The sequence below is a fragment of the Neolamprologus brichardi genome, chromosome 19, assembly GCF_056152115.1.
Source record: "Neolamprologus brichardi isolate AB-2024 chromosome 19, ASM5615211v1, whole genome shotgun sequence".
In the NCBI taxonomy this organism is placed as follows: domain Eukaryota; kingdom Metazoa; phylum Chordata; class Actinopteri; order Cichliformes; family Cichlidae; genus Neolamprologus; species Neolamprologus brichardi.
This window is the reverse complement of record NC_142122.1, coordinates 13,135,063-13,158,783: the sequence shown is the minus strand read 5'-3', so window position 1 is coordinate 13,158,783 and position 23,721 is coordinate 13,135,063. Positions and strand designations below refer to the sequence as shown.

Genomic DNA, 23,721 nt, shown 5'->3' with positions numbered 1-23,721 from the left:
GAAAAGAAAATGTTATTACATAAAGACAAACTGTAGATATTGCATGGACAGAAATAAAGAACCAGACCGGCATCAGCGGTTTTTGTAGCAAACTGTGAATGAGTACTTTGGTTGTTGTTCATATCCGTCTTTTTGTGCCTAGCGGCTGAGGCTGCAGGTATTTAAATACCTCAAGTTTTTAGATTTTGGTTTATAACTACATTTAGTTTAAAAACAATTAGACATAATCTCCCACAGCCTGTGATGATGACCCTGCAATAGCTACTTGTTGTAAAAGTCACAGGATCCTCAAAGCACTAGGGTTTATCCTTTGTTATCCCACTGGATAAATCCATAGGAACTATTCTGCAGGACACATACCTACAGTGTAAAGCATGGACTTAGCATCCAGATCGGAAAAAAGAAGCCAATGTCAACGTACCTTAAACCTGCCCTTCTATCTGAAGGCCACCAGATGGTGATAGATTTGCTTGTAAAAAAGACTTTCGGTCCTATAGAAGTTTTTGGGAAACCAGCTTTCTGACTTAACGTCTGTAAACACTTTCCCGCTAATTTTATCAAGTCTGTCACTCATTTTGGGACATAATGAATAAAAACCAAAGTGTATTTAATAAATATTATTTATACCATGTTTCAAAAATGGAGAATTATCTGGTTAATCCTAACTAATTAGTATGAAATCCTAATTAAACTCAGTGGCTCTTTAATGTTTGCGCCAGATGCAAGATTTTCTAAATATTTTTAGAAAGGAATCCATAAGAATCAGTTTTAAACTAACAGATTACTGATGTAATGGTAGTTATTTGTCATTAACATGACATGACTGATAATTATGATTGTATACCTTTATTGTTCATGAAATACTTTCTGCAAATACAGTCCGACATGAGGACAAACAGTTGTCCACTGTTACAATACAGTAGATCAGTCCTTATCAATGACACCAAAGATGTAATCATTAACACTAGTAAACGATACCACATTATACAAAAAGAAGTCCATCTATTGCTGAGTATATTGTAGAACAGTTTTATGTATCTGCTTCAAATAATTTCTTTTAAAAAAAAGAACAAAAAATTTCTACTTGAAAAATCTTGGCACCGGTCAAGGCCAGATTAATGAACGAAGCATCTTAGAAAATCTTTTGTATGAAAATTAAATCCCCATCATATTTCATTCAACAATGTAATTATTTGTCGCTTCTTTCAAATAACTTATCTGAAGAATCATTTTTTAAATTCCCTGAAGTTCACAAATAGTGCATGCAACTAAAACAATTAATGTTCCACAAAGACGCTTCATGGGTCTTTACTTCTACACACTCAAGAAGAACAGTTCAGCAGTATGTATACATACATATGTATATATCACTGGCATCCTAAACAGTTCTATAACAAAATGTTTCTGCTCTATACAGCTAATCTGAATGTGAAATAAAAAGGTAAAGTAAGATCATCCTACTTTAATCTTCACCTACAAAAATCTGGATAATGTTTCAATTATTATTTATTTTCCCATTATACTTAATTTGATGCATCATGTCACACTCAGTGTTAAGGGCACAGAGTCAAAAATTTTACCAATGCATTATTGCCTAAATACTTAATTGTACTTTACAGTAATGGAGGAAATAAAAGGAAAAAAAACCTATGAAAACCAGAAAAAGAAATGACAGGGCAGAAGAGGTAGAGAGAGAGAGGCAGCGTGAGGTAGGGAGGACAGAGCAGCACTAAGGCTTCTCCACATTAAGGCCTGTCTCTCCTCTCCCTTATCAACCTAAAATCAATACAGCGGCTGATCCATAAACATTTTTGCTCATACTGCACAGTGACAGGTTAGTTATAAAAAGTAGTCACTTTCTATACAACAGGTTCCCTATTAAAGAACATTAGGACATACTGAAGGCAATTGCCTACTGCACTGGCTGGTCACTCAGAACAATTTATTGAAGAATACCAGAATATTGATCACTGGCATGTGGCTTGGGTATAAATTTTGACCTGTACTGGCTCATAATTAACAGGAGTTCCAGTAAGCACATGTGTCAGTTCATAACTGCCAGTCCTGAGTGGACAAAACACTCAACAATTTGCCTTTGAGAAACTAACAGTGTCAGAATATAAAATATGATCCGCACACCAAAAAACAAACAAACCAGAAAGCAGACTGATTTATCATATTTTGAAAGTCTGTAGAGGGAGGAATCGAGACAAATATGGATAATCCATTCAAAACAGAAATGTTGCATAGGAACGATGCAAATCAAAGTCAGTTATAACAAAACAGCAAATCAAAGTGCCAAAAATAAATTCCTTCTCTTTGTCCGTCAGAAAGTTGAGAAGTAGGAACCGGTTTAGGGTTTGATTTAAGAGATTTGCGGAGAAAGTCAGTATGCAAACAGTACTCGAAAAACAAATGGCACAAGACTGATGTCAGATGTCCGAATTGCAATGTGGCATCTCACAGTGTGTGCATGTAGTGTCACAGTTCATTGTGATCTATACAAATGGAAGAAGGATGCTATCTGAATTCTCCAACACTGATTGAGAGTGCCACCTCTGGTTTCCTGGATTTGGTCTGTCCAGCTTTCTTAAGTGATTCACCAGCGCCTGCAGCCTGCCCTCTGAAAGTAAGCAAGAGTCACAAATAACATAAAACATAACAAACACCAATGGGCACAGTCTTTATGGATTGCATCATTGCTGTAAAATGACTGAGTGAAAACACTAATATTAATTTCTCATTAAATAAGAAGCATTTCCCTGCTGTTACATGCATCCATGCATCTCACCCTTTCCTGCGTTCCTCAGCCTCCTCTCTGAGCCTCTGCTGGCCCTGCTCGTCTTCCAGAGTGATAAAGTTCCTGTTGTTGTCAATCAAAAGATTCTGAAAAAAGTATGGAAAACAGACTGAGTGTCTCTGAAACCAAAACAGAACTGAGTTTATTAAACAGGCATTTACCTTGACGCCAATTGTGTCACCATCTTTGAGGTGGAACGGTGTTCCCAGGAGTGATTCTGTTTTTTTCTTCTTCTTCTTTTTGGAGACCTGTTGGGTCTAAGAGTTAAAGACAAACTACTTAGTGAAGGCCAAATCGAATTTCATGCACAAAACAGTGCATGCAAGAGAGTGCAAGTATATACAGTATCACCCCCAACCAGGTTCCTACTCAAGAACCTTCCCTCATCTAATCGTACCCAGTTGGAGATTTCCTCCCAGATGTATTTGTCTGGCTGGTGTTTGGCCAACAGCAGAGAGTCTGGAGAGAGGCCATAGCGTGCAGCCAGACAAGTGCGTAAAGAGCGAGGCGAGGAATCATGGGTCGCATTCCAAACCAGTTCCTCTGAAGGGTAGTAAGACCTCTCTCCTGGTATTCCCATTTTAACATAGAGCAGCACGTCTTTTGGCCTTGTGAATAGGAAACAGTTAAAGAAGGAAAGATATTTAAAAATGTTACTAAAAGTCAAAAAATGTGCGCAACAGACACATTTCATGATGAATGATTTAGATATTACATTGGGTTATGTTTTGTAAGAAAAGAGCTGTAACATAATACTTACCCAAGATCTTCCTCTTTCAGTAGTGTCTGCACACAAAGGTCTGTGCCACTGGTCAGCTTCATCTTCCTGAAGAAGGAGAAACCAAAAGGATAATAAGAAGGAATCACTCAGTGACCTTCATCTGTCAATAACAAAAAACAATCCTCTGACCATTAATGTACGAATGAGAGCACAGCATTCAGACCTGAGTGTGGCTTGCGGTCCTCTGAGGATTCGGGCTAGCTTCCGTCCCTCCAGCTGCCAAACACGCATGAATCCAGTGGTGGGCACACACACTTCCTGAAGGGCAGGCAGCGTCAAAACCTAAAAGAGCAAAGTGAGCATGTATTTCATCTGAAAATAGTTAACTAACGGCTACAAGAGACAGTCAGCACATACACAACCAAAACAGTTTACCTGAGTTTTGAGGTCCTCCAGAGTGGCCTCATCTGATATCTCTATCTGTCCCACACGTCTGAGCTCTGCAGCGTTTCCATTACATAAAGGAGGTAACTGATTGTGTGTTGTTCCTGCAGGCATCTGCCCGTCAGCAGGCCCGTTCTCTGTGTGATTAAAATCTCTTTCCATGTTTTTTGGATGCCAGTACAGCCATATAGATATCTTTAGGAAACCCTGGTGGAAAAAACAAGACATAAAAATGCTAAAGCACTACATAAAGCTATACTACATCATTAATCCACAATTACATTCAAAACACTGAAGTACCTTTGAAGGCAAATTTCCTTCTGTGACAACTAATGTCTCTCCATTGCTGATTTTCAGCTCTGACAGACAAGCATCCTGAGAATCAAAGGCCATAAGGATTTATTAGTCATGTGCACTGGAACATATGTGGGTAACTTCTACTGAGTAGATGATATCAGAGTAATAATGAAACAATTTTACTGTCACTCAAACTAATTGCAACATTTAAACAGTGAATTAATTAAGCAATTGTCTTCTTCTTGGTGCTCTACCTATCTCTAGCATCTTTCTCTGTCACACCAACCCCCTGCATTTGGATGGTTGACCTCAAGTATTTAAAATATGTGCATATTCACTGTTAAACATGTCTCCCTTTCATTCACACGCATGTATTCTCTATCTTGCTTCTACTAACTTCCGTTCCTCTTCTATCTAGTGCATGTCTCCACCTGACCAGTTCCCTACCCTCACTACAGATCACAATGTTATCTGCAAACATCACAGACCGTGGAGACTTCCTGTCCACCATCATCACAAATAAGAATTAGTCAATTAACCCTCAAAAAACAAACAAATTTAAAAAAAAAAACTCAGGGAAAACTAGGAAAATGAAAATGAAATGCCACTTGTTGATCACAGACCTACATTCTTTAATTTGGTACTTGGAAACTATGTAAACAAAAACAAAAGGTAAGCAGTATTGTATTGTATTGACTTATTACAATAGTTCTCCACTTATTTACCTCATCCATAAGTGGCTCCCCGACCTCCTCACACCAATCAAGCCTCCTCAAGTGCCAACATGTGCCTAAAAACACATTTATAAATAATGAGATCATCTTTTTTAGAAGGAATGCCAAATTCACAAATGCTGAGGCTAAAGCAAATGCAAACATACATTAGGAAAACCAAAGTAAAAGTGTTTTACCATCAAGTCCAACTGCGTCCAGCATTGTTTTTAGACACTGCAAAGAAAATATTACACATTTTTATTCAGTGCAGAAAATTTTATAAGCATGATGTGCAGTTTTATTTCCTTACCTCTTTAACAGTGCTAGTCTTCTCCACAATTATGTCCATCTCCATGCCAGCAGAGGGAGCTGCACCCACAGTAAAGTGCAAGAAAAGCTGCAAAGCAAAGTGTAAATTTCTAAACTTCAAACAAGCTTTTTAAATGTGCCATGATTTGTTTTTGTCATTTTAAATTGCAGGTCTTGATTAAAGGTTCTGCAACTTTGTTCAGTGCAGCTGCAAGTAAAAGAGACGTCATTGAAGACTTCAAATAAAAGACACACCTGCGATGCCTTGGGGCTAGTACCCGGACAGAGAGTCAGTGTGGTCATGAGTCGCACTCCTGCATCCCGAACGCTCGACTCCTCACACACTGTCAGGCAAACGAGAATAGGATGACACAAGTGCGATTCATAAACGTGTTTTAAGATTTCAAAGGCACATGATAAAAAGAAAATTAAAAGCAGGGGGGAGTACCGCTTCAACTTTTAATAAGGGAAAACTGTAAAGGAAAGCAAATCTAAATATTTTGGCAAAATGAGGGGGATTTCCAACTCTAAGTGATCTGCACTATTAAAATTACCCTGAGGTAACAAATGACACAGTACCTGGAGGAAGGAGTTTCCCTGTGCAGTCAGACTGCCTCAAACAGTACTCTGCACCTGGTCAGTGAAGCAGGAAAAATGGCCAGCTTAGGAGCGTACATTTAAAAACCTTACACAAAAATACACTCTGTAACTGCCTGAATAGAAACTTGGAGGAAAAAAAACATGTGTTAAGTTTTGTGTACTAAAAAGAACAAACAAAAAAACAGCAGCTTTAACTCAGCTATATGTAATATATCCAACATTAATGCTAATAATTACACCTGTGCTTTTCCTGCATTGAAAAAATCCCGAAACTTGTCTGTTGGTTACATAGCTGTTAAATTAAAGATATAAAACAAAACATAAAAACCTGTGTTAAGTTTCTAACTGTGTAACAAAAAGACTCGATTTGACTTCAAAGTGCCACTACATAGGATAATAACAGCATCAGGTGCAATGACTCCAGACATGCTCGCAAAAGTATGGGCCCAGTTTGAATATTGTATGGACATTTGCCATGAGTCTGGAGGGGGACATATTAAGCACTTGTAAACATAAGTTTTGTATCTAAAACTATATTCAGGCATGTATTTTAAAGGTTCCTGCAAACTTCTAACTCCATTACTTTTAACAAAAATATGGCTATTTGAAATTTGAGCATTCTTTTTGATAAACCCTGTACTTTTAATATGAAGTATTGATGTGCTTGTGTAGTGCTGCAGTTTTCCATAAGTATGCATCTTGCCTGGGGTTTGATCCTGTAACTGCAGCTCCTCTATGGCCCTCAGTTTCACCTCAGACAGCAGCTGTGGGAAAGAAACATCAAGTAATTTTAGATATCTCTTAAATAAAAAAGATATAAAGGAAGTAGAGAGAGCCAAAAACAAACTACTGACCATATTTCCTGTGGCTGGAACCTTGATTTTCTTAAAATTCTCCTCTTCCTTGTTCCCTTCACCTGCTTTCGCAATATGCCGGAACTCCACCTGCAGCCAGCGGCAGTCAGACGGTGTAGTCACAGTGACAACATCTCCATTTCGAGTGAAGATGCTAAAGACAGTTGGGAAGAAGGTTTTAAAACAAACACATAAAGAAAACCTTCCATAATGCTTAGCACATGATAGGAAACTTACCTGCTGTCAAATGACTGTGGCTCCAGCACCAACAGTGCATCTCCATCTTTCAGCGACAGCTCCTTCAGTGTCCGCTGCATGTCGTCAGGGGGGAAAACTCTCCATCCACTTGACCCTCCACCTTCTCCTGCCTCCTCTTCCCTTTTTTTGCCTCCCTTATGTTCTTGGCACAGCAGGCTTTCCTTAGGTTCCCCGAGTGAGTCCCTCACCTCCCCAAGAGTCACACCACCAGCAAACCCTCTTGCCTCCCTCTTGAGCCCTGGACCACCATTTTCAAAACCTTTTCTGTTCTCCTCACTCTCCACATCTTCCTCCACCTCTTTATCCACATCCTCACCTAAAAAGGGACGCACCACAGTCAGCAGGACAGGCTCCCACTCAGCCCCAGTCAAGACAGATGCACCACACACCTGAAAAGATCATAAAAACATTTTAGATGCCAGTTATCGACCAACAAAGCAGGTGATGAATCATGCCTCTCCTCACCTCTCTGCCATTCCACACAAACAGCTCTGTGTTTGTGCAGATGCCTGCACTGTACAGGGAAACACTGTCATCTGTACAGAAAGAAAACAGAGTGTAGTTACAAAATAAATAAATCACTACCTTCTATTTAAGCTCTATTTAAGCCTTTATTTAAGGTTCTAACCTGTGAGAGTATTGTAGAGGTGTAAACCTGCTGGAAGACTCTTGGCCACAGTCAGAGCCATATCTCCCTCCCAGAATTCCTGCATCTAAACAAACAATTTATTGTTATTGTCACCTTCAGGACTTCAACATAGAACAGCTGTTGATTTCAGAGGTACAATACCTGATAAATAGCTAATCGCAGGTCTCCCACAGTCTTTCTACGGTCAAAACTCAGAGCAGTGCTGCCACTTGGTTTGTTCCTGACTGGTTGCAGAGCTCCATTTTCTAGCCTATAAGAGGGAGCCAGGTGCAGACGCAGCTCCAGTGTGTTATTAGTGGCTTCGAACTCTTCACTGCAACAAAAGCAAAGAACCTCCTATGAATAACTTGCATAAGTAGCTCAGATTTCTCATTTTTTCTATTTGTTGTTTGGTTTAAATTTAAGATACAGCTGGACTGTCATGATTGTGAGTCAGATACTAAACAGCTTCAGGTGAACTGATGAGAGTATCATGTATAAATTTATTCATTTCTATACCGCATCTGCTGCAGTCTGATATTCTCCTCCTGAGCCATCTGGATGAGGTGAGAAGGAACTTTATATTGGGGATTGTTTAGAGCTGGAAAAGAAAGTATAAAACAATTAGCTAGTCTTTTTATTATGACTTTTATTACTACTTGTATCTAGTCATTTAGATTAAATCAACAATTAACTGATCCTTATATTAACAAGAACCCTCTGAACTCTAACTTCACCTCTCCCCTATTTCCTTCCCCTGTCGAACTAAGCGGATATAATCTTTCCATTACAAATGCAAAACATGGTATTCATTACCTTCACTGGGCCTGTGCAGCTGTGTTTTTCTGTAAAACAGCATGTAGGCACTCTCTTTGCCCTGGAACTGCTTCTCTATGTCCGACTCCCTGATGGAGGTCACAGTTGAGTCATTGAGGTCAAACCAGTGGCTACCCTGCTGACAGACAGGAGGATGCTCCGTGAGAAAACAGGCATCAAAGTAATCACAAGATGTCTACCAGGAATCTGAAGAAAAACAAGCTTGAGGCTTCAAAAGACTTGAGACTGGACTGTAATTTAAACCCTGCATTCCTGATACAAAGCTTGTTGCTTTAGTACCTCTGGTTCCGGTTCTGGCTTCTGGTTTAGTGCAAGCTGTGGCTCAGAAGCTCCCGAGACTGGAGCTGGTGAAGGATCAGAGTTTGAGGTAAGCTCTGCGGGGCTGGGGAGCTCAGTCGCTGGGCTTGGTGGGTTTGCCTTAAGCGCCACTCGAGTGCCATTGGACACCATCATGAAAACATCATTGTGCGACTGCAGGAACTAAATTAGAAAAGACCAAGCATTGCAACAGGATTCAGGATTTGCATGCACACAAAATGACAGAAGCTTAGTTAAATAGTCAAAACCTGAAACTAATGATACCTTGCAAATGGGTCCATACTGTTTTTTGAATTTTTTGTTCCATGATGAACCAATCTTATCCATGAGTTTCTGGCCCAACTGGTCCAGCAGGACACTCTTTGATGACTCCTAGTGGACAGCAAAGACACAGCATTTTATTCATTATTCATCAGCGTCTCAATGCTGGTCAAAACTCAAAAAAATGAAAATGAGAATTACAATTTTTCATGCAGTACCTGGGCAATAATAGTGGTGACGATGGACAAAGGGTCATCTTCTTGAAGTTTTGGCTCCAACACTTCCTTAAACTCCACTTTAGCTTTCTTTTGAGTTTTAGGTTTGCAGTCTTCCTCCTGACAATGAGAAGCTTTTCTTAATTTGCTGATAATAGTACACAAAGAAAATCAATGTGAATCATATTCTAAAATATTATCGCAAGTACGGGCGGTTAGTATACTGTCAGTGGAAAAAGAAAGTACACCCTGATCTCCAGATCTTAAAATTAGGCAACCTGAGATGAATAATAACATGTGACATGTTATCGGTGTCATTATTAAGAGGGTAAGTAGCAGCAAGGTCCTCATAATCAAATGCACCTGATTAAATGATTACAGAAATGTAACCACCTCTATAAAAGCAGAAGTTTTGACAATTGGTGCCTAAACAATTTCCAGACAATCTGAAGCCCATAATTCTACAGTGAGAAAGATTATTCTCGAGTGAAAAACATTCAAAACAGCTGCCAATCTTCCCAGGAATGGACACCCCAGCAAACTTACCTCAGGGTCAGACCCTGCAATGAGAAACTGCAGAAAACCCAAGAGTTACATCTCAGACTTTAAAGGCCTCAGTTAGTGTGTTAAATGCTTAAGCTCATCCCAGTAGAATTTAAAAAAAGACTGAGCAAGTACAGCTTGTTTTGGAAGGGTTGCCAAGAAAAAGACGCTTGTTTCTAAAAAGAACAACACAGGTTAGGTTTGCAAAAATGAATTTGAACAAAAGAAAGAAATCAAAGTGTTGCAATGGCCCTGTCAAAATACAGACCTCAACCTGACTGAAATGTTGTGATAGGATTTCAAGAGAGCTGTGCCATAATGACTGCCAACATGAGTGGGCCAAAATTCCTCCACAATGATGTGAGAGACTAATAAAGTCAATTGCTTCTAAATGTTGTTCTACAAGCCACTGAATCATGGGGTGTACTTAGTATGCATTTTGGCTTACTTGCTGTTAAATAAATAATGACACATTAATAATATGTCATGTATTGCTGTTCATCTGAGGTTGTAGTTACCTCAGACTTGGTAAGGACCAGATCATTTTGATCATGTTCTGATATGTAAAAACCTTTGAATTAACAGAGGGTGTACTTTCTTTTGGCTCATCTCTTTTTCTCACCGGTGGCTCCCATCGACCAAGTTTATCCACATCCTTGATGTAAACATGGTAGTGGCCACCATAGCAGCCACCCTTATGGATGATGACAGAGAAGAGCTCATAGGAGTAATCAGAGTCATCTCCATCAGCCTGTGGGAGGGGGAAAATATAACAGTAAAAGCCATTTTAATGCAGCAAAGTGTGTTTCATAAGCTAAATTTCAAATTTCCCAAGTACCTGTTCACAAAAGGGTCGTAGGTTGATGGTGAGGGGGAAGCTGTAACGTCCTGTTTCCTTGTATCGCTCACATTTAGCAAAGTCAAAGCTGAATCTCAGTAAAGACATAGTCATGAATGGAGGGAGTTTCCTTAGTTTAGCAGACTGGATAATAAGAATGGTGAGAAAGAACAAATTACATATTGTTAATGTAAATAAAGTGGAAGAAATCACTGTAATGTCGAGCATGGTAAAAAAGTACAAATGTTTACTGCATTGTATTCTTCACTGCTGTATTTACGCTGTCTGAAAATTGGCACTGACCTTGGCAGCAGTGACCAGTCTGTCACACTGTGCACAGCGGTACAGGTTATTGCCCTCAAACAGCTCTTCTGCCACAAACATGTTCCACAAAGCGTCTTCCAGACTAGGCAGACCACAAACACACACTGTCAGGTCCAGAAAGTCCTCCTGAAGAAGACAAACAAATTAGGTTCATTGATTATTTTTCTCTTTGCATTTAAGACGCATTTTATTGCATCGTGTTCTGTAATGTCATGAGTTTGGGTTTGCACACACCTGTCTCTGGCTGACATTTCCACACTCCTTGCAGACGATACTGTTGACAATGGTTCCATGGTAGAGACGGTGAATAAATGTACTGCCACTGGTGCCCACAAGAGAGTGCTCCAATGCACTGAACAAAATCCTGTTCAGCTCCTGCACATCATGCTGATTTGTTCCCTTAAAAACAACAACAACAACGTGACAACAGAAAAAGAATCAATTTAAGAACAAACAAAAAAAAATGTGCCACAGATCCAATACTAGCTATAAATAAATAAATAAGATTCAATCCAGCCTTAGTAAAACCTCTTAGCAGATTCAGTGTTTACATTTCTGCCCCCTGCCTTATATATTTATTACATTTACTTGTATTATTGTTGATGCTAATTTATTTTTTTCAATATACACAAGTAACCCTGTATTTTTGTGAGATGATGCTGAGAAATGAAAAGAAAAACAATGGGATGCTTGCTCATTAAGTTTTAAGGCAATCTGTTTCATGTTGTTTTCAACACAACATAAATACGTTGCTTGTCTTTGCAGCGTCCTCAGCTGCGATGCTACTCTGCTGCAGACAGTGACCAGTGCTGTAAACACTAATATCACAAGTTTCTGTGTAAAAACTATGGATGACATCATTTCTAAATTATTTCTGCATTATGGTTTGTAAGTTGAAAAAATACCAAAACATCAGTGACAATAAAAGAATAATAATGTTAATTTATATGTCTGTTGGACCCTACAGGTACATTTAAAGCTTTAAATCTTTATGACTTCAACATATACAGTATATTTTAAACTGCACTAAAACTGTAGTAAGTAAGGACGATAGCAAGTCACTCTTTATTTTAAATCAGTAAATAACACACAGCAACTTTTTTTCCAACATTTTTACCCGAATACGCGAATGATCTCTCCAGCACGTCATATTTCAAAGGTTTTAGAGCACTGCTTCAAGTTTAAACATATCACAGAATGTACAGTTTTCACTTGAACATGTGGTTTGCATGCCCTGTGGCAAATTCTGTTTCTTTCTGTTCTTTCTTATTGTATTAATTTTGCTTGTAGGCAGCTGAACAGGCTCCAGACAAAATGGAATTCCAGTCGTGGGCTGATAAAAGTTAGTGTGTCTAAAATCTAGTTTCTGTTAACTGTCCCACGTACACAGAATTAGATTGTTAGGTCCACAAAAGTGGAAAAACAAGAGGCAAAGTTGAATCTGAGGACAGCGAAGCTACAGGACAGACTGAGTAGTATTTTTATGGAGGCAAATGGTGGTGTTTATATTGTCCAATTATGAAATATTGATGTAAGATTATCCTTAAATTTGCAATTGATTCTGGAGTTTAACTTCAGTAAGTATTTCCTATCAGACTGATGTCAGACAGCTAGCTGCCCAGCAACTACAGACAGGGTTAGGGTTAGGGTTAGGGTTAAGTAAAATCTGCATTCAATTAAGATCCACGGCTTCCCTTCCAGTAAATATATACCACTTTATTAGGTACATGTTTTTAGTACCAGGTTGGACCTACTTTTGCCTTAATTCTTCACGCCACTGATTCAACGAGTTGCTGAAAATATTCCTCCGACATTCTGGACCACATGAGATGATGGCGACACACAGTTCCTGCAGATATGCTGGCTGTGCATCCATGATAAAATCTCCTGTTCCACCACATCCCAAAGGTGATCTATTTAATCTATAGATCTGGTGACTGTGGGGGTCATTTGAGTACAGTGCACTCACTACCATGTTCGAAAAAACAGTTTGAAATGATTTTAGCTTATTGACCTGGCACGTAATCCTGCCAGAAGCAGCCGTTAGACGATGGGTACACTGCTGTCATAAAGATATGGACATGATTATTAACAATACTCAGATAGGCTGTGGTGTTTAAACAACGCTCAGTTGGTACTAAGGAACCCAAAAGAAAGGATCAAAAGTGTGCCAAGGATCCCCCACACCACCAGAAGCCCAAATCATTGATACACGACACTAAAGGACAGTTATTACTTTTAACAATACTTCGAGCTAACCCAAAGTGTGACATAAACAATTAGGTAGTAAATAAACAACACTATAACAGATGTTTTTAGCTGATTAGAAAATCCTTTTGAGATCACATAACTACTTTTATTGTTTGCATGGGTGATGCCCGGAAACTTTCATTATATTCTCAAACAGGCCTTTGGTTCCTTGTTAAGTTTCCCTGTTCCGTCTACTCGTGGTGGTTCCAGGTAGGATTTATGTAAACAAAGGGGTAACTATGTGCCATGAGCTACGTAAATGTGGATTGTGTAATTATGGACAGACACTACCTGACTAAACTAATAACCTACAAATAGTTGTCATGTCTTTACTGACTGTACCAAGTAATAAGTATGAAAAACAGCCCACTTCCTGTAACTGTAGAGACACTGAAGAAGAATTTTGGATCAAAGAAAAAAGAACTGTGCCAAAGCATTCTTTTGTCAGTTTATATGTTTTGATGACTCATTGTCCTGGTGCATCAACCAACATCTCCTGAGATCATGCACCTCCCTATCCCGACAGTCTCCTGTAAAAGGTATTGATCTACCATTGTTTCCTCAACTTACTGCAAGGCATCCGGGCCTTGAAGTAGCACAGCAGCCGCAAACAATGAGTCCCAGAAATGTGTTGGAAGAACACGTCTTGCCTCCACTGTGAGGAATCATTCAGCGTGTTCAATAAAGACATGAAAAGTACAAGCTTTGGTCTGTTATAGGTTTACTCTCTTACAACTGTGGTTGCCTGTTCTCTAGTAATTGACATTACTGGTGGGTAATTCCATCACTTAAATTAGACATGTGAATCAAGCCCCTCTTTCTCCTCCTCCATGAAGCAAATAAAGTGCACATACCTCACTGCTGTTCCAGCCAAAGCTGTCAGTAAGGCCGGCAGTGGAAGCACTCTGCTGGTCCACTAGCAACAGATGGGCAAAGAGCCTCTGAAGCTCCAATGGGATCACTCTGACCTGAGGAGATGAAGAACAAACCTCATTAACTTTTTAAAAAAAAAGACCCATGGAGACTGCACCTACATTAACCATGCATACACATACTTTAGCCTCTGGTTTGTCTTTGTCTTCCAGGGATCCTAATTCGTCTGGCACCAAACTGAACAGCTCCTCTGCAAACACACACCACAAAACAAATATGTTAAACAAAAACAAATATGTTAAACAAAAAAGAAGCAACAACTGTCCCCTTATTATTATGAGCTGTACTGGAGGGAGGATCACTTGTCCTCACCTCTGAACTCGGGGGTGAAGAGCAGGGTCTGGAGCAGAGAGTTCAGATAGCAGGTCCCTCCCTGGTTTTTGATGCCGCACAGATTGCTTCTTCTTCGAGGTGGAGGTGGCTCATCTCCCATCTTTGAAACTCTTCCCTTGGAGGAAGTCGAAGAGAAGCCTTCCTCTTCCTCCTCCTCAAATAGATTCCCAAACATGCTGCGTTAGGGGGTTTGTTTGGTTATTACTCCGTTGTGTCTCGCTTATGCTGGGGTTCAGCCTTGCAGTAAATCGTGTGTTAGCACTCCGACGTGCCCTCTTGCTATCTCATCTTGGTTTTGCCGAGTTCTCTGTTGACAATGGCCGGACTGACTCTGAAGTAAGAAGACTTTACGGGACTAAACATTGCGGCTAGTACCGGATGAAATTTGCAGTCGTTTGGGTAGCTCAGCACGCTAGCAAAGCACCGACACCAACGAGCAGCTGACAGCTCAGCGAAAATTGAAAAGAAAAAAAAAAAAATCACACTGTCGGGAACTGTGTCACAACGACTGGGGAAACAACGTCGCCTTAATGAAACTCTAACAGTTTTTATTATTTAACTTTTACTCAGAATCCCTACCAAAATAAGCCATTTCTTCTTCTGTTTGTCGTAAAGCAGAAAACAAACGAAACGTAAATAAAAATACCGTCGTTGAACAGTGAGCAGCCATGTTTCTTCCTGACCGAGAATGAAATGATGCATTATGGTTCTTGTAGTACCAAGCTTGGTTAATGCGCACACAACAGTGAAAGTAACTGAAGCTCTTTTCCATAATTAACCAGTTTAATTTCTGCGATTTTATGTAATTTTATGATACAGGTATGGATAAAGCCCACGTTTCATATCTACGTTTTGATTACAGCAAAATAATTTTGTGTAAAAACTACAATTCCGGCAAGTCTATGCTTTGAGGTTAAGAATGTATTATGTGATTTGTAGTCTTTTATAGACCAACATCTTGTGAGTGTCAGAGCTCAATGGGTAATTATTTGTCTAAGGAAACTGTACCAAATAAATGATTAGCTACACAAAAAACTGCAATAAATCATCATTCAAATATTAAACAACATTATCTGTTGGTATAAACAACTCTTATTCCATACATAAACACAATAATTATAGTTTATTTAAATTTCAATAATTTACTATCACTTTTCATATACAATTCATGCAGCCAGAGGCAAAATATAACAACAAACAATACAATTTTCTATTTAAGAAAACATATTACAATTAGTAAACAAAATAATATCAAAACACAATGCTCTTACAGAGAGAGAGAGAGTATATAGAAATTTGTACTAAGTTTTGTCACAAGATACACACAAATAGATATTAAAAACAGACTTTATTTGGTCCATGTGATTTTTTTGTGTTAAAATGAGGTACATCAGTTGTTAACATATCACTGTGCGGAGGGTGACTGTATGCAGGGCTGATCACTGCAAAGGTACCCCAGCCAACACCCTGAGGGAATTTCTGAGCAGACAATAATTTAAAAAGTCAATAAAATTTCAATAATTAATTTAACCATTAAATGACCTTTTTAAATGACCTTTTGCAAATTATTTTCATACGTGATAGATTGTGTACAATTACACAAATGCAGGACACAAAGCCACACTTTTTTTGTTTGTTTGTCTAGTAGGTTTTCAGCATGAACACTTTGGAGAGTGGTGCCTTCGCACTGGAGTAGATTAAATATGATTCTCCTTTAGCACTGAAAAATTCCCAGTCACTGCACCCGATCGTTGGCAGCCAATGAACAGGAACGAATCCTTCATATCCCTGCCACCTAAAAGCAAAACAGAAAAGATGAATCCCATTAGTGCAGTATTTCCATCTGCTCTCACGGTAAGATAATAAATCAATATTAGAATTGTGTGTGTGTGATGTTTGAGATGGTTTCAAGGCGGATACCAAAAGGCAATAAGGTGGACTTATTTCACATTGGGAGGGGTGCTGTTGACAAGTTGAATACCTGTAGAGAATGCTGTTGAGAGAGTAGGATTCTCCATTGAAGGAGTTAGCAACAACCAGAAAATATTCCTGCCCGAGGCTGAAGAACTCCCAATCCACTGCACTGGAAAGAAAGAGGAAGGTATGTGGAGATAATGAACAGATAAAATGACAGCAGACGCATCAAGAAAATGTTTCTGAGTGAGTACACCTGGTAAATATTATCTGGTGATTGAACATCTATACCTGTAGGTGACAATGTCCTGGAAGCGGACAAACAGCTGTGCACTCATGTCCAGTTCATAGATAGTGGAGTTAATGGTGTACTGACTCGGTCCATTACCATGGAGTCTGTGTCCATTGGCAACAACCAAAAAAACTCTGCTGTCAATCTGGAACATTTCCCAGTCTGTGGCACAGAACGTCTAAAAGAAACAATCAATAAATCAAATACTTTAGCCTTCAAATGGGAAACTCGTGGCACACAGAAGTTAAGTAAGTTGCATATTGCTGCTGATGGGAAGAGTTCTACTGGTATTATATTTTACAGTGCTAGATGAAACTGCTGATACATGCAGGATCCGGTTTCAGCCAAAACAGATGGCCTCACATTTGTGGCTACAATACTTTGGTATACAGAGGAATTACCCAGACCTTCTGGCTGCAAAACAAGCCCAAATCATCCCTCCTCAACCACTGTGCTTGACAGCTGGTATGAGGTGTTTGTGCTGATAACCTGTGTCTGATTTCGTGCACTATGGTCAGATATCTGCACTTTGGTCTCATCTTTCCAACGGATATTCTTCAAGAGATCTTGTGGTTTGTTCAAATGCGACTTTGCAAACCTAATCCGTGCTGCCATGTTCTTTTTTAAGAGAAGAGTCTTTCCTAGCAACTTTTCCACTCAAGCCATACTTGTTCAGTCTTTTTCTAGTTGTGCTGTGTCTGAATTTTTTTTAAAATTTCTCTGAACAATGCACAGTTTTGCTCCAATGCTCCAATCTTGGGGTGAATTTGTTGGGACATTGTTTTGACATCCACTGGACAGCTTTAAATATGACTTGGACTTTTCACTTACTTTGTTCCAGGAAATATTGTAAGCCATTAAAAATGGCTCATCCCATGATAGATTTATCCAAGCCAGAGTCACGAAGACATTACCTATTGCGCGCCATCCAAAAGTGAAGATACTTAAGGAGGCGTGCCGATGCTTTTGGATTTACGACTCTCTATAATTAAAGCATATGCCAATAAACAAAAAAAGCAAAGATATATGATCCGCCTTTTTTCTGAAGACATGTCAAGCCTTTCATCAGTTTGTAGATAGATGGTTCATTAAATGTGAGCATTTTCAGAGTGAACTTGCCCTTCTTTTAATTCAGCGTAAAGGAAAGATTTGGATAGGTGAGATCCAAATTGATAATATTAAATGTAGCCAATGGGCTAAAATTATTTTGAGATCCTGGGCATAAGCTAACAGACTCACTTTGTCTCTGTGAAATCAAAGAGCCAACATGACTAAAAGTATGTGATAAATATGTTTTCTGCCCCATTTTCTTTATTATTTCAGTTAATTAATTACCAGCAGCCCTGAGGTGTTCATGTACATCCTCACATCTCGCATGGGGCGTTCCCCTTAATTACACAATTCCTTCTGTTTTCTCTCGAGACTATTAATGTGTCAACACTCTCACATCAGATGTGGCTTGATTCAAATATACCATTCACTATCAGTTACACGTCAAAGCACCGTTATCGCTCAAGCAAATCATAGCAAATCACATACTCTATTTTTGGCCCTGCGTTAAATGCATGGACATGCCCACCCCTTGCTCCCCAGCTCTCTTATATCAGCTTTTTATCTTTCCATGTTTTTAAGGTAGTTTTTCATAATCATCAGATACAGATCTCATCAGGAGAAACCAAAGCCCAAATGGTCAGAAGATGACATCTTGCCATGGAGTGGAAACCATGCTGTCCTCAAACCCACTCAGAGTTTTGAGGGGTTTGTAGCGAAGCAGCAAACAGCTGATAGGAAAATATTTTTAGTCTATTTGAGCTACATTATTCTTATCACAAACCTTAATTTTCTGGAACACCTGGAAGTTTCCATTCACCCAAACGTAGATGACGGAGTCTAAAGAAGTGGTCACGCCATCAAAAGCATTGGCGACCACCAGGAAATAGTAAGGTCCGACAGTGAAGAACTCCCAGTCGTACGCCCCTGAAGTCTGGAGCATCTGGTGGACCTCAAAAGACTTTGATAATCTGTTCCACCTGTATATCACACTGTCTATAGTGTGATTCTTGTCACCTAAAAGCCAAACAAGCAAAAGACGCCATGCCAGGAACTGTGGAAGTTAACAGGTAGTATAGGTATATATTTATATTACCTTGTCTATGATTAGCGACAGCAAGATATGTATGTCCATCTATATTAAATGCCTCCCAGTCTCGGGCACAGTGAGTCTGCAGAGTCTGGAACTGCACAAATCTTTTTCTCCTTTTGCTCCACTTGTAAATCACAGAAAAGTCCGCCTCTGACTCTTTGTTAAATCGCCTGTCTCCCCCAGAATTAGACACCACCAGATATATCTGCATTAAAAACAACAAAAGAGAAAGAGTATAGGTTTAAAGCTTTTAGTAGGGTTAAAGTGTGATTTTTCCACTAACTTGTCACACCTTATTGCCCATGCTGAAATGCCTCCAAGCCAGGGCTCCATTGGTGCTGATATTCTGATAGAGTTGGAAACCTGTTTTAGTCCAGAGATACACAGCAGAGCCAGATGCCGACCGATGGGCCATAGCAGCCATCAGACCCATACCAGGTACCTGGAACAGCTGGAGATTGGATTTTTTTTCACAGTGGGTTTATGTACAGGAAATCCCAAATGAAAGTGAAACAAAAGTATCAGACAATAAGACCTAAGTAAGTTTCACAGCAAATGGTGGATAAATACCTCTATGTCGTGGGTCTCTGAGCTGGTGGTGAGCACCTGATGTTCCAGCACATAGTCCAGCCTTTTGCGATCTGTGTTAATGAAAATGAATGGTTTATGTGATTTTATTTCATAGAAACAAGAACAGAAACAGTGGTAGTTGGAGTCTCACCCTCTAACACAGTGATCCAAACTGTACTGTCACAGAGGTAGAGGCCCTTTTTGAGGGGATTAAACCACAGCTGGCCCTGTAGCTGCTCCGAACATGACTTCTCCAAGCCCACAGACACTCTAGCTTCAGTTTCTGACATATTAAAAACCAGAAACCAATCAAAGAGGCAAGCAAACATGCAATGCCTTATTTATACTGAGTAAAAATACATGCATATGCAAATTACCATGGGTATTCACATGTCTATCATCTTCTGCTCCTGTGGCTGGCAGGTCTAAAAACAGTGGTGGTACTGACAGAGCTGCTAGCTGGGGGTCAGAAGAGGGGCAGATCTGATGGGTAGCATCTGAGCCTGGCACCAAAACCAGCTGTCGCAGTAGACCCTGGATATGTGGTCACAGAAGAGGCAATCATTTCCGAGTTCATGGCATATCCTTTACAAATCTTATTATAGTCTGAAATAAAGAAAGGCATCTTACTGAAAACAAGCCCTTCCACAACCCCCGACTACCAATGTGGAATCTGGATCCCTGAATGTTGAGGTCTGAAGGGAAAGGCCTGGAGGGAATGCTGTTTGCCATAAAAGATATATATAATTATTTCTAATAGGTGGAGTAAATTGTTTTTCTTCTGTAAATGAACTAAATTCTCTATAATTAAAATAGTTCACTCTGTTCTTCTCATTCTAGGACTCAGTGTGAGACATGAACTGTATTACATGTACAAGTGCTGTGTGGGTGTTGATATTCCTCCTTTCAGCGTGCCAGAGGGAGTTTCCACTAAAAAAAACCATCTATCACACACTGTCAGGCTACTGTGATATGGCTGCAGGGCATACGCAGATTTTGAGCAGGACCGTTTTATTGTGGTGAAGGATCTACTGCGCCTCAAGGCAAAATCGGAGGGAACAGAGTAAAGTGGGAAACAGACGTATCCACCCAGAGAACAGAGAACAGAGAAGAGAAAGAGGGGAGAGAAACTGAGCTTACATTTCCACTGGTGAGCTGCAATCCACTGTGAGCTTCACGTGATGACTACCAATGGCTAAAACAAGAGTGTGCCACTGGCTGTCAGCCAGCTGGGTGCCTCGAAACTCCCAGTGCTCTACAACCCCTCTGTGACCTTTATAAAGGAAGTGCAGACGCTTTCCCGAGAATTTAAGTCCAAGAATGAGGCGTCCATCACTTTTGACTCTCGTCTTCTGACTGTGTTGCTCTTCTCCGGTGATACTTGACTCTTTATTGCTTTTCAAGCTGCTGCCTCCATCGTTCTCCTCTTTGTTCTGATCCACTGGTCGTCCTTTCGGCCCCATCAGAGAAAACACATATTCATTCCCCTGTTTGGAAAAACAAGAAAGAAGCTCAGACACACTGAATTTGGTAGCGGACGATGGTAACAAAGTGCATACGCTTTTTACTTAAGAATGGAGTTTTTTAGGTGATGGGTAATGAACTATGTTGCATTTTGAAACACTAAATTGCACTAGAAGAACAGACTTGCGTGTAAGTTTAATTGCAAATAAATCAATAGGCAGTAAATATGAGCAATACCGACATCTGTGTCAAGTTTAGCAGCGTATGCATTCATCTTTCTGTCAGGGTTAATATGGGACTGTAACAGGAATTTCTGTCAAATCTATTCTGTGTTTTGGGTTTGCAGAGACACAGTCTTTCTATTTATGTAACACACAACATCTCCTCAAGCAAAGCAGGGTGGAGTGGTGGCATCTATTATTTTACTTAAGTAATCAACTGTTATTACTTGCAACATATTCCTATTTTCACACCCCTGCAGTCATTAGTACCGAGGCGTTTCAGTCAGATGCTCACCTTGGGTGCACCGTCGGTGACTTTTAATGTCAGAACGATGGAGAATTCCTTGGGGAAGAGGTCACAGTTCACCAGTATCTGGGAGGAGGGAAAGCTCAGTGCGGTATCAGGGCTTGAGAAATGAATCCCCCTCACCCCGCCGGCCTGCTTCATGTGCACCCCCGGCACAAGTTTGGATGGGTCCCTCTCAAGGACAAAAGATAGAAGATCCAGGGGAAGCGAACCTGAACAAAATATGCAAATAAAGACTATGGCAGTGACTTTTATGGCCAAACTTTAAACTTCCTCATGTTGCAAAAGTAAAACTGCAGAATTCCTGGGATGATTGATGGGTTAGAAAAGAATAAAAGCTGAAAGTTTTTAAAGTGGATTTAAACAAAATCGCTCTCAGGCTGCAGTAGAAGTAATCTATTCACCATACTTCACACTTTCACTCAACTTCAGTACATTAGAATAATTTAATAACTTTAGGTTTTGCAATGAAAAGTGTGATTTGATGCTTTATTGTAAAAAAAAAAAAAAAAGAAGAAGAAAAATACCTAAGAGCATATAAAGTTTGAGCTGAAATGATTAGTGCACCAGCAGGATTACTTACTCTATATACCTTAAGTGCTGCGTGTGGTAGAGCATCTTCATACCAGAGGTTTGTTTTAAAGGGACACGAGTCAAAAAGGTCAGGATCCACAGGAAACTAATAAATTCCTCAATGCCTCAGTACTACTGCCACCACCACACCCTGGAGTGTGAGAAACAGCCCTAGGTAGTGGTGGGGTTTTATGAGACTTCAGTGGGTTTGTTATCTAATTATTTTTTTAAAAAGATACTCTTTCCTAAGCAACGATAACAGAAAAATAATAATACTCCCACACTGATGAGACATCACGTAAACATGCGCTGTGTACGTCCTAATATTTCAATGTGTACGGAATTGTTGTGGAATCCCAACCACACCCAATGTCTGTACTTGTTTATGGACGTTAATTTAGGTTAAAGTGGCATGCACGTCCACACAGAGAAGCACTCCTACTGTACTGTAGGCAGATGCAGACAGCTGGAATTACCAAAAAGTATTTTAGCTAGAGGGGCTTCCTGGGTTTTAGATGAAACAGTAAGCCATTCGCTGTATAATAATTAACTAAACATTACATGTGCTGAACTCAGCTGAGACTGGAAGAGATAAAATAGAATAAAAATGGAATAATACCTGTACATTGCCTCCATGTTTCTGTGGCTGTCTCAGTTACTCTTAACCCCAGGAGAAGGAACGGCATAAATATCAGCGTTGACATTGCAGAAAATCGGTTTGTTTCAGTTTCCAGTTGGTAGGAATGTCTCCATACTGAAGGTATTTCTTTGCCTATCCTAAATGATAACACACACCAGAAAGCCGTGTACTCTTCATATTGAGCCTGCGAAGAATTCCAGCTCCAAACAAAAAAATGTCTATGAAGAAACTCGGGTGAAAATCATTAAAGTCACACTGGTAACCTAAGATTGATGTTAGGAGTAGGAAGTCCCAGAGCATCCGCGCTTGGAGAGATCCATTCATAAGTGTGGAAAAACCTGCACCTGCAGCTCCTTTTAAACTCCGGAGTCATGCAAATCACTAAGCGCCCTGTCAGTCATCCTCGCTCAACCACAAATCTGATGACACAGACCTGCCAGAGGGGTGAGCTGCACCACTTTGTGAATGTATACATGTACCCTCACAGACAAGCAGACAGACACAATATCTGAATGTGATCACATGAAAAATTATTGATTAAAGGGCTTTTTTATTGTTATTATTAAAAGGCAATCAAAAGAAAACAACAACACTTGCATGAGCTTTGGTCAAGCAGTGCATACAAGCCTAAACTTTTACTATATTAGTTGTGATCACACTTTAATGTATGTGCAGGACATCTGGATGTTAATTGAAAGCTCTGCAAGTATTGAAAAGGTAATTATGTTTCAAGATAGTAAAGTTAAATAGTATGCTGAACCACATATATGTTTTGAATTAGCAAAATAGTATTAAAATAAGCAAAGACTGTAATGGACAAAGTACTAAGAGCAGCTTGGTCAGGTAGTTTTTACAATTAATACATATTTGCATGTATGTCAACCTGGCTGGGCAAAGTCAGTCACAGTGGAGTACCTGAAACTGTACAGTCTCCTACAGAGGAGTGTTTAGTGCCACTCAAACTCGACATTCATTGATTTCCTCAAGTCTGTTTAATCTTATTTTGATGGTCACCAGGTGCTCATGAGGAACAGCGGCATGTCAGCTTGTGTCAGATCTCTCAGAACCATCCGGCACATTTACAAGGCAAATGACACAGTCTTTCTTCTTCTACCCACATT

The 23,721-nt window shown here is 39.7% G+C and overlaps 2 protein-coding genes across 3 annotated transcripts; both read right to left on the bottom strand.

The window, feature by feature from the left end:
• Nucleotides 1-844: 844 nt before the first annotated feature.
• Nucleotides 845-15,151, bottom strand: usp40 (ubiquitin specific peptidase 40). Of its 2 annotated transcripts, none has more exons than XM_006798409.3 (31): nucleotides 14,456-15,151; nucleotides 14,266-14,333; nucleotides 14,065-14,178; nucleotides 11,195-11,359; nucleotides 10,940-11,086; nucleotides 10,637-10,780; nucleotides 10,421-10,549; nucleotides 9,259-9,375; nucleotides 9,044-9,151; nucleotides 8,741-8,941; nucleotides 8,441-8,579; nucleotides 8,144-8,225; nucleotides 7,787-7,958; nucleotides 7,625-7,709; nucleotides 7,462-7,532; nucleotides 6,976-7,385; nucleotides 6,739-6,892; nucleotides 6,588-6,648; nucleotides 5,864-5,917; nucleotides 5,540-5,628; nucleotides 5,286-5,372; nucleotides 5,173-5,209; nucleotides 4,988-5,052; nucleotides 4,266-4,340; nucleotides 3,957-4,172; nucleotides 3,745-3,863; nucleotides 3,561-3,626; nucleotides 3,198-3,408; nucleotides 2,962-3,057; nucleotides 2,792-2,886; nucleotides 845-2,623 (listed from the first exon to the last, which is right to left on the bottom strand). In XM_006798409.3, exons 1-31 carry the CDS (start codon nucleotides 14,649-14,651, stop codon nucleotides 2,521-2,523), a joined length of 3,876 nt encoding a protein of 1,291 aa, XP_006798472.2. In that variant the 5' UTR covers nucleotides 14,652-15,151; the 3' UTR covers nucleotides 845-2,520. The 2 variants fall into 2 exon arrangements, with proteins under 2 accessions (XP_006798472.2, XP_006798473.2); XM_006798410.3 differs by having other exon boundaries at nucleotides 8,441-8,576.
• Nucleotides 15,152-15,837: 686 nt separating this feature from the next.
• Nucleotides 15,838-22,911, bottom strand: LOC102783238 (thrombospondin-type laminin G domain and EAR repeat-containing protein-like). Its single transcript, XM_006798408.3, has 13 exons — nucleotides 22,580-22,911; nucleotides 21,376-21,599; nucleotides 20,536-20,882; nucleotides 20,026-20,116; nucleotides 19,773-19,929; nucleotides 19,547-19,678; nucleotides 19,396-19,466; nucleotides 19,118-19,276; nucleotides 18,829-19,030; nucleotides 18,517-18,749; nucleotides 16,682-16,860; nucleotides 16,458-16,559; nucleotides 15,838-16,271 (listed from the first exon to the last, which is right to left on the bottom strand). Exons 1-13 carry the CDS (start codon nucleotides 22,662-22,664, stop codon nucleotides 16,118-16,120), a joined length of 2,136 nt encoding a protein of 711 aa, XP_006798471.2. The 5' UTR covers nucleotides 22,665-22,911; the 3' UTR covers nucleotides 15,838-16,117.
• Between the last annotated feature and the right edge of the window lie 810 nt (nucleotides 22,912-23,721).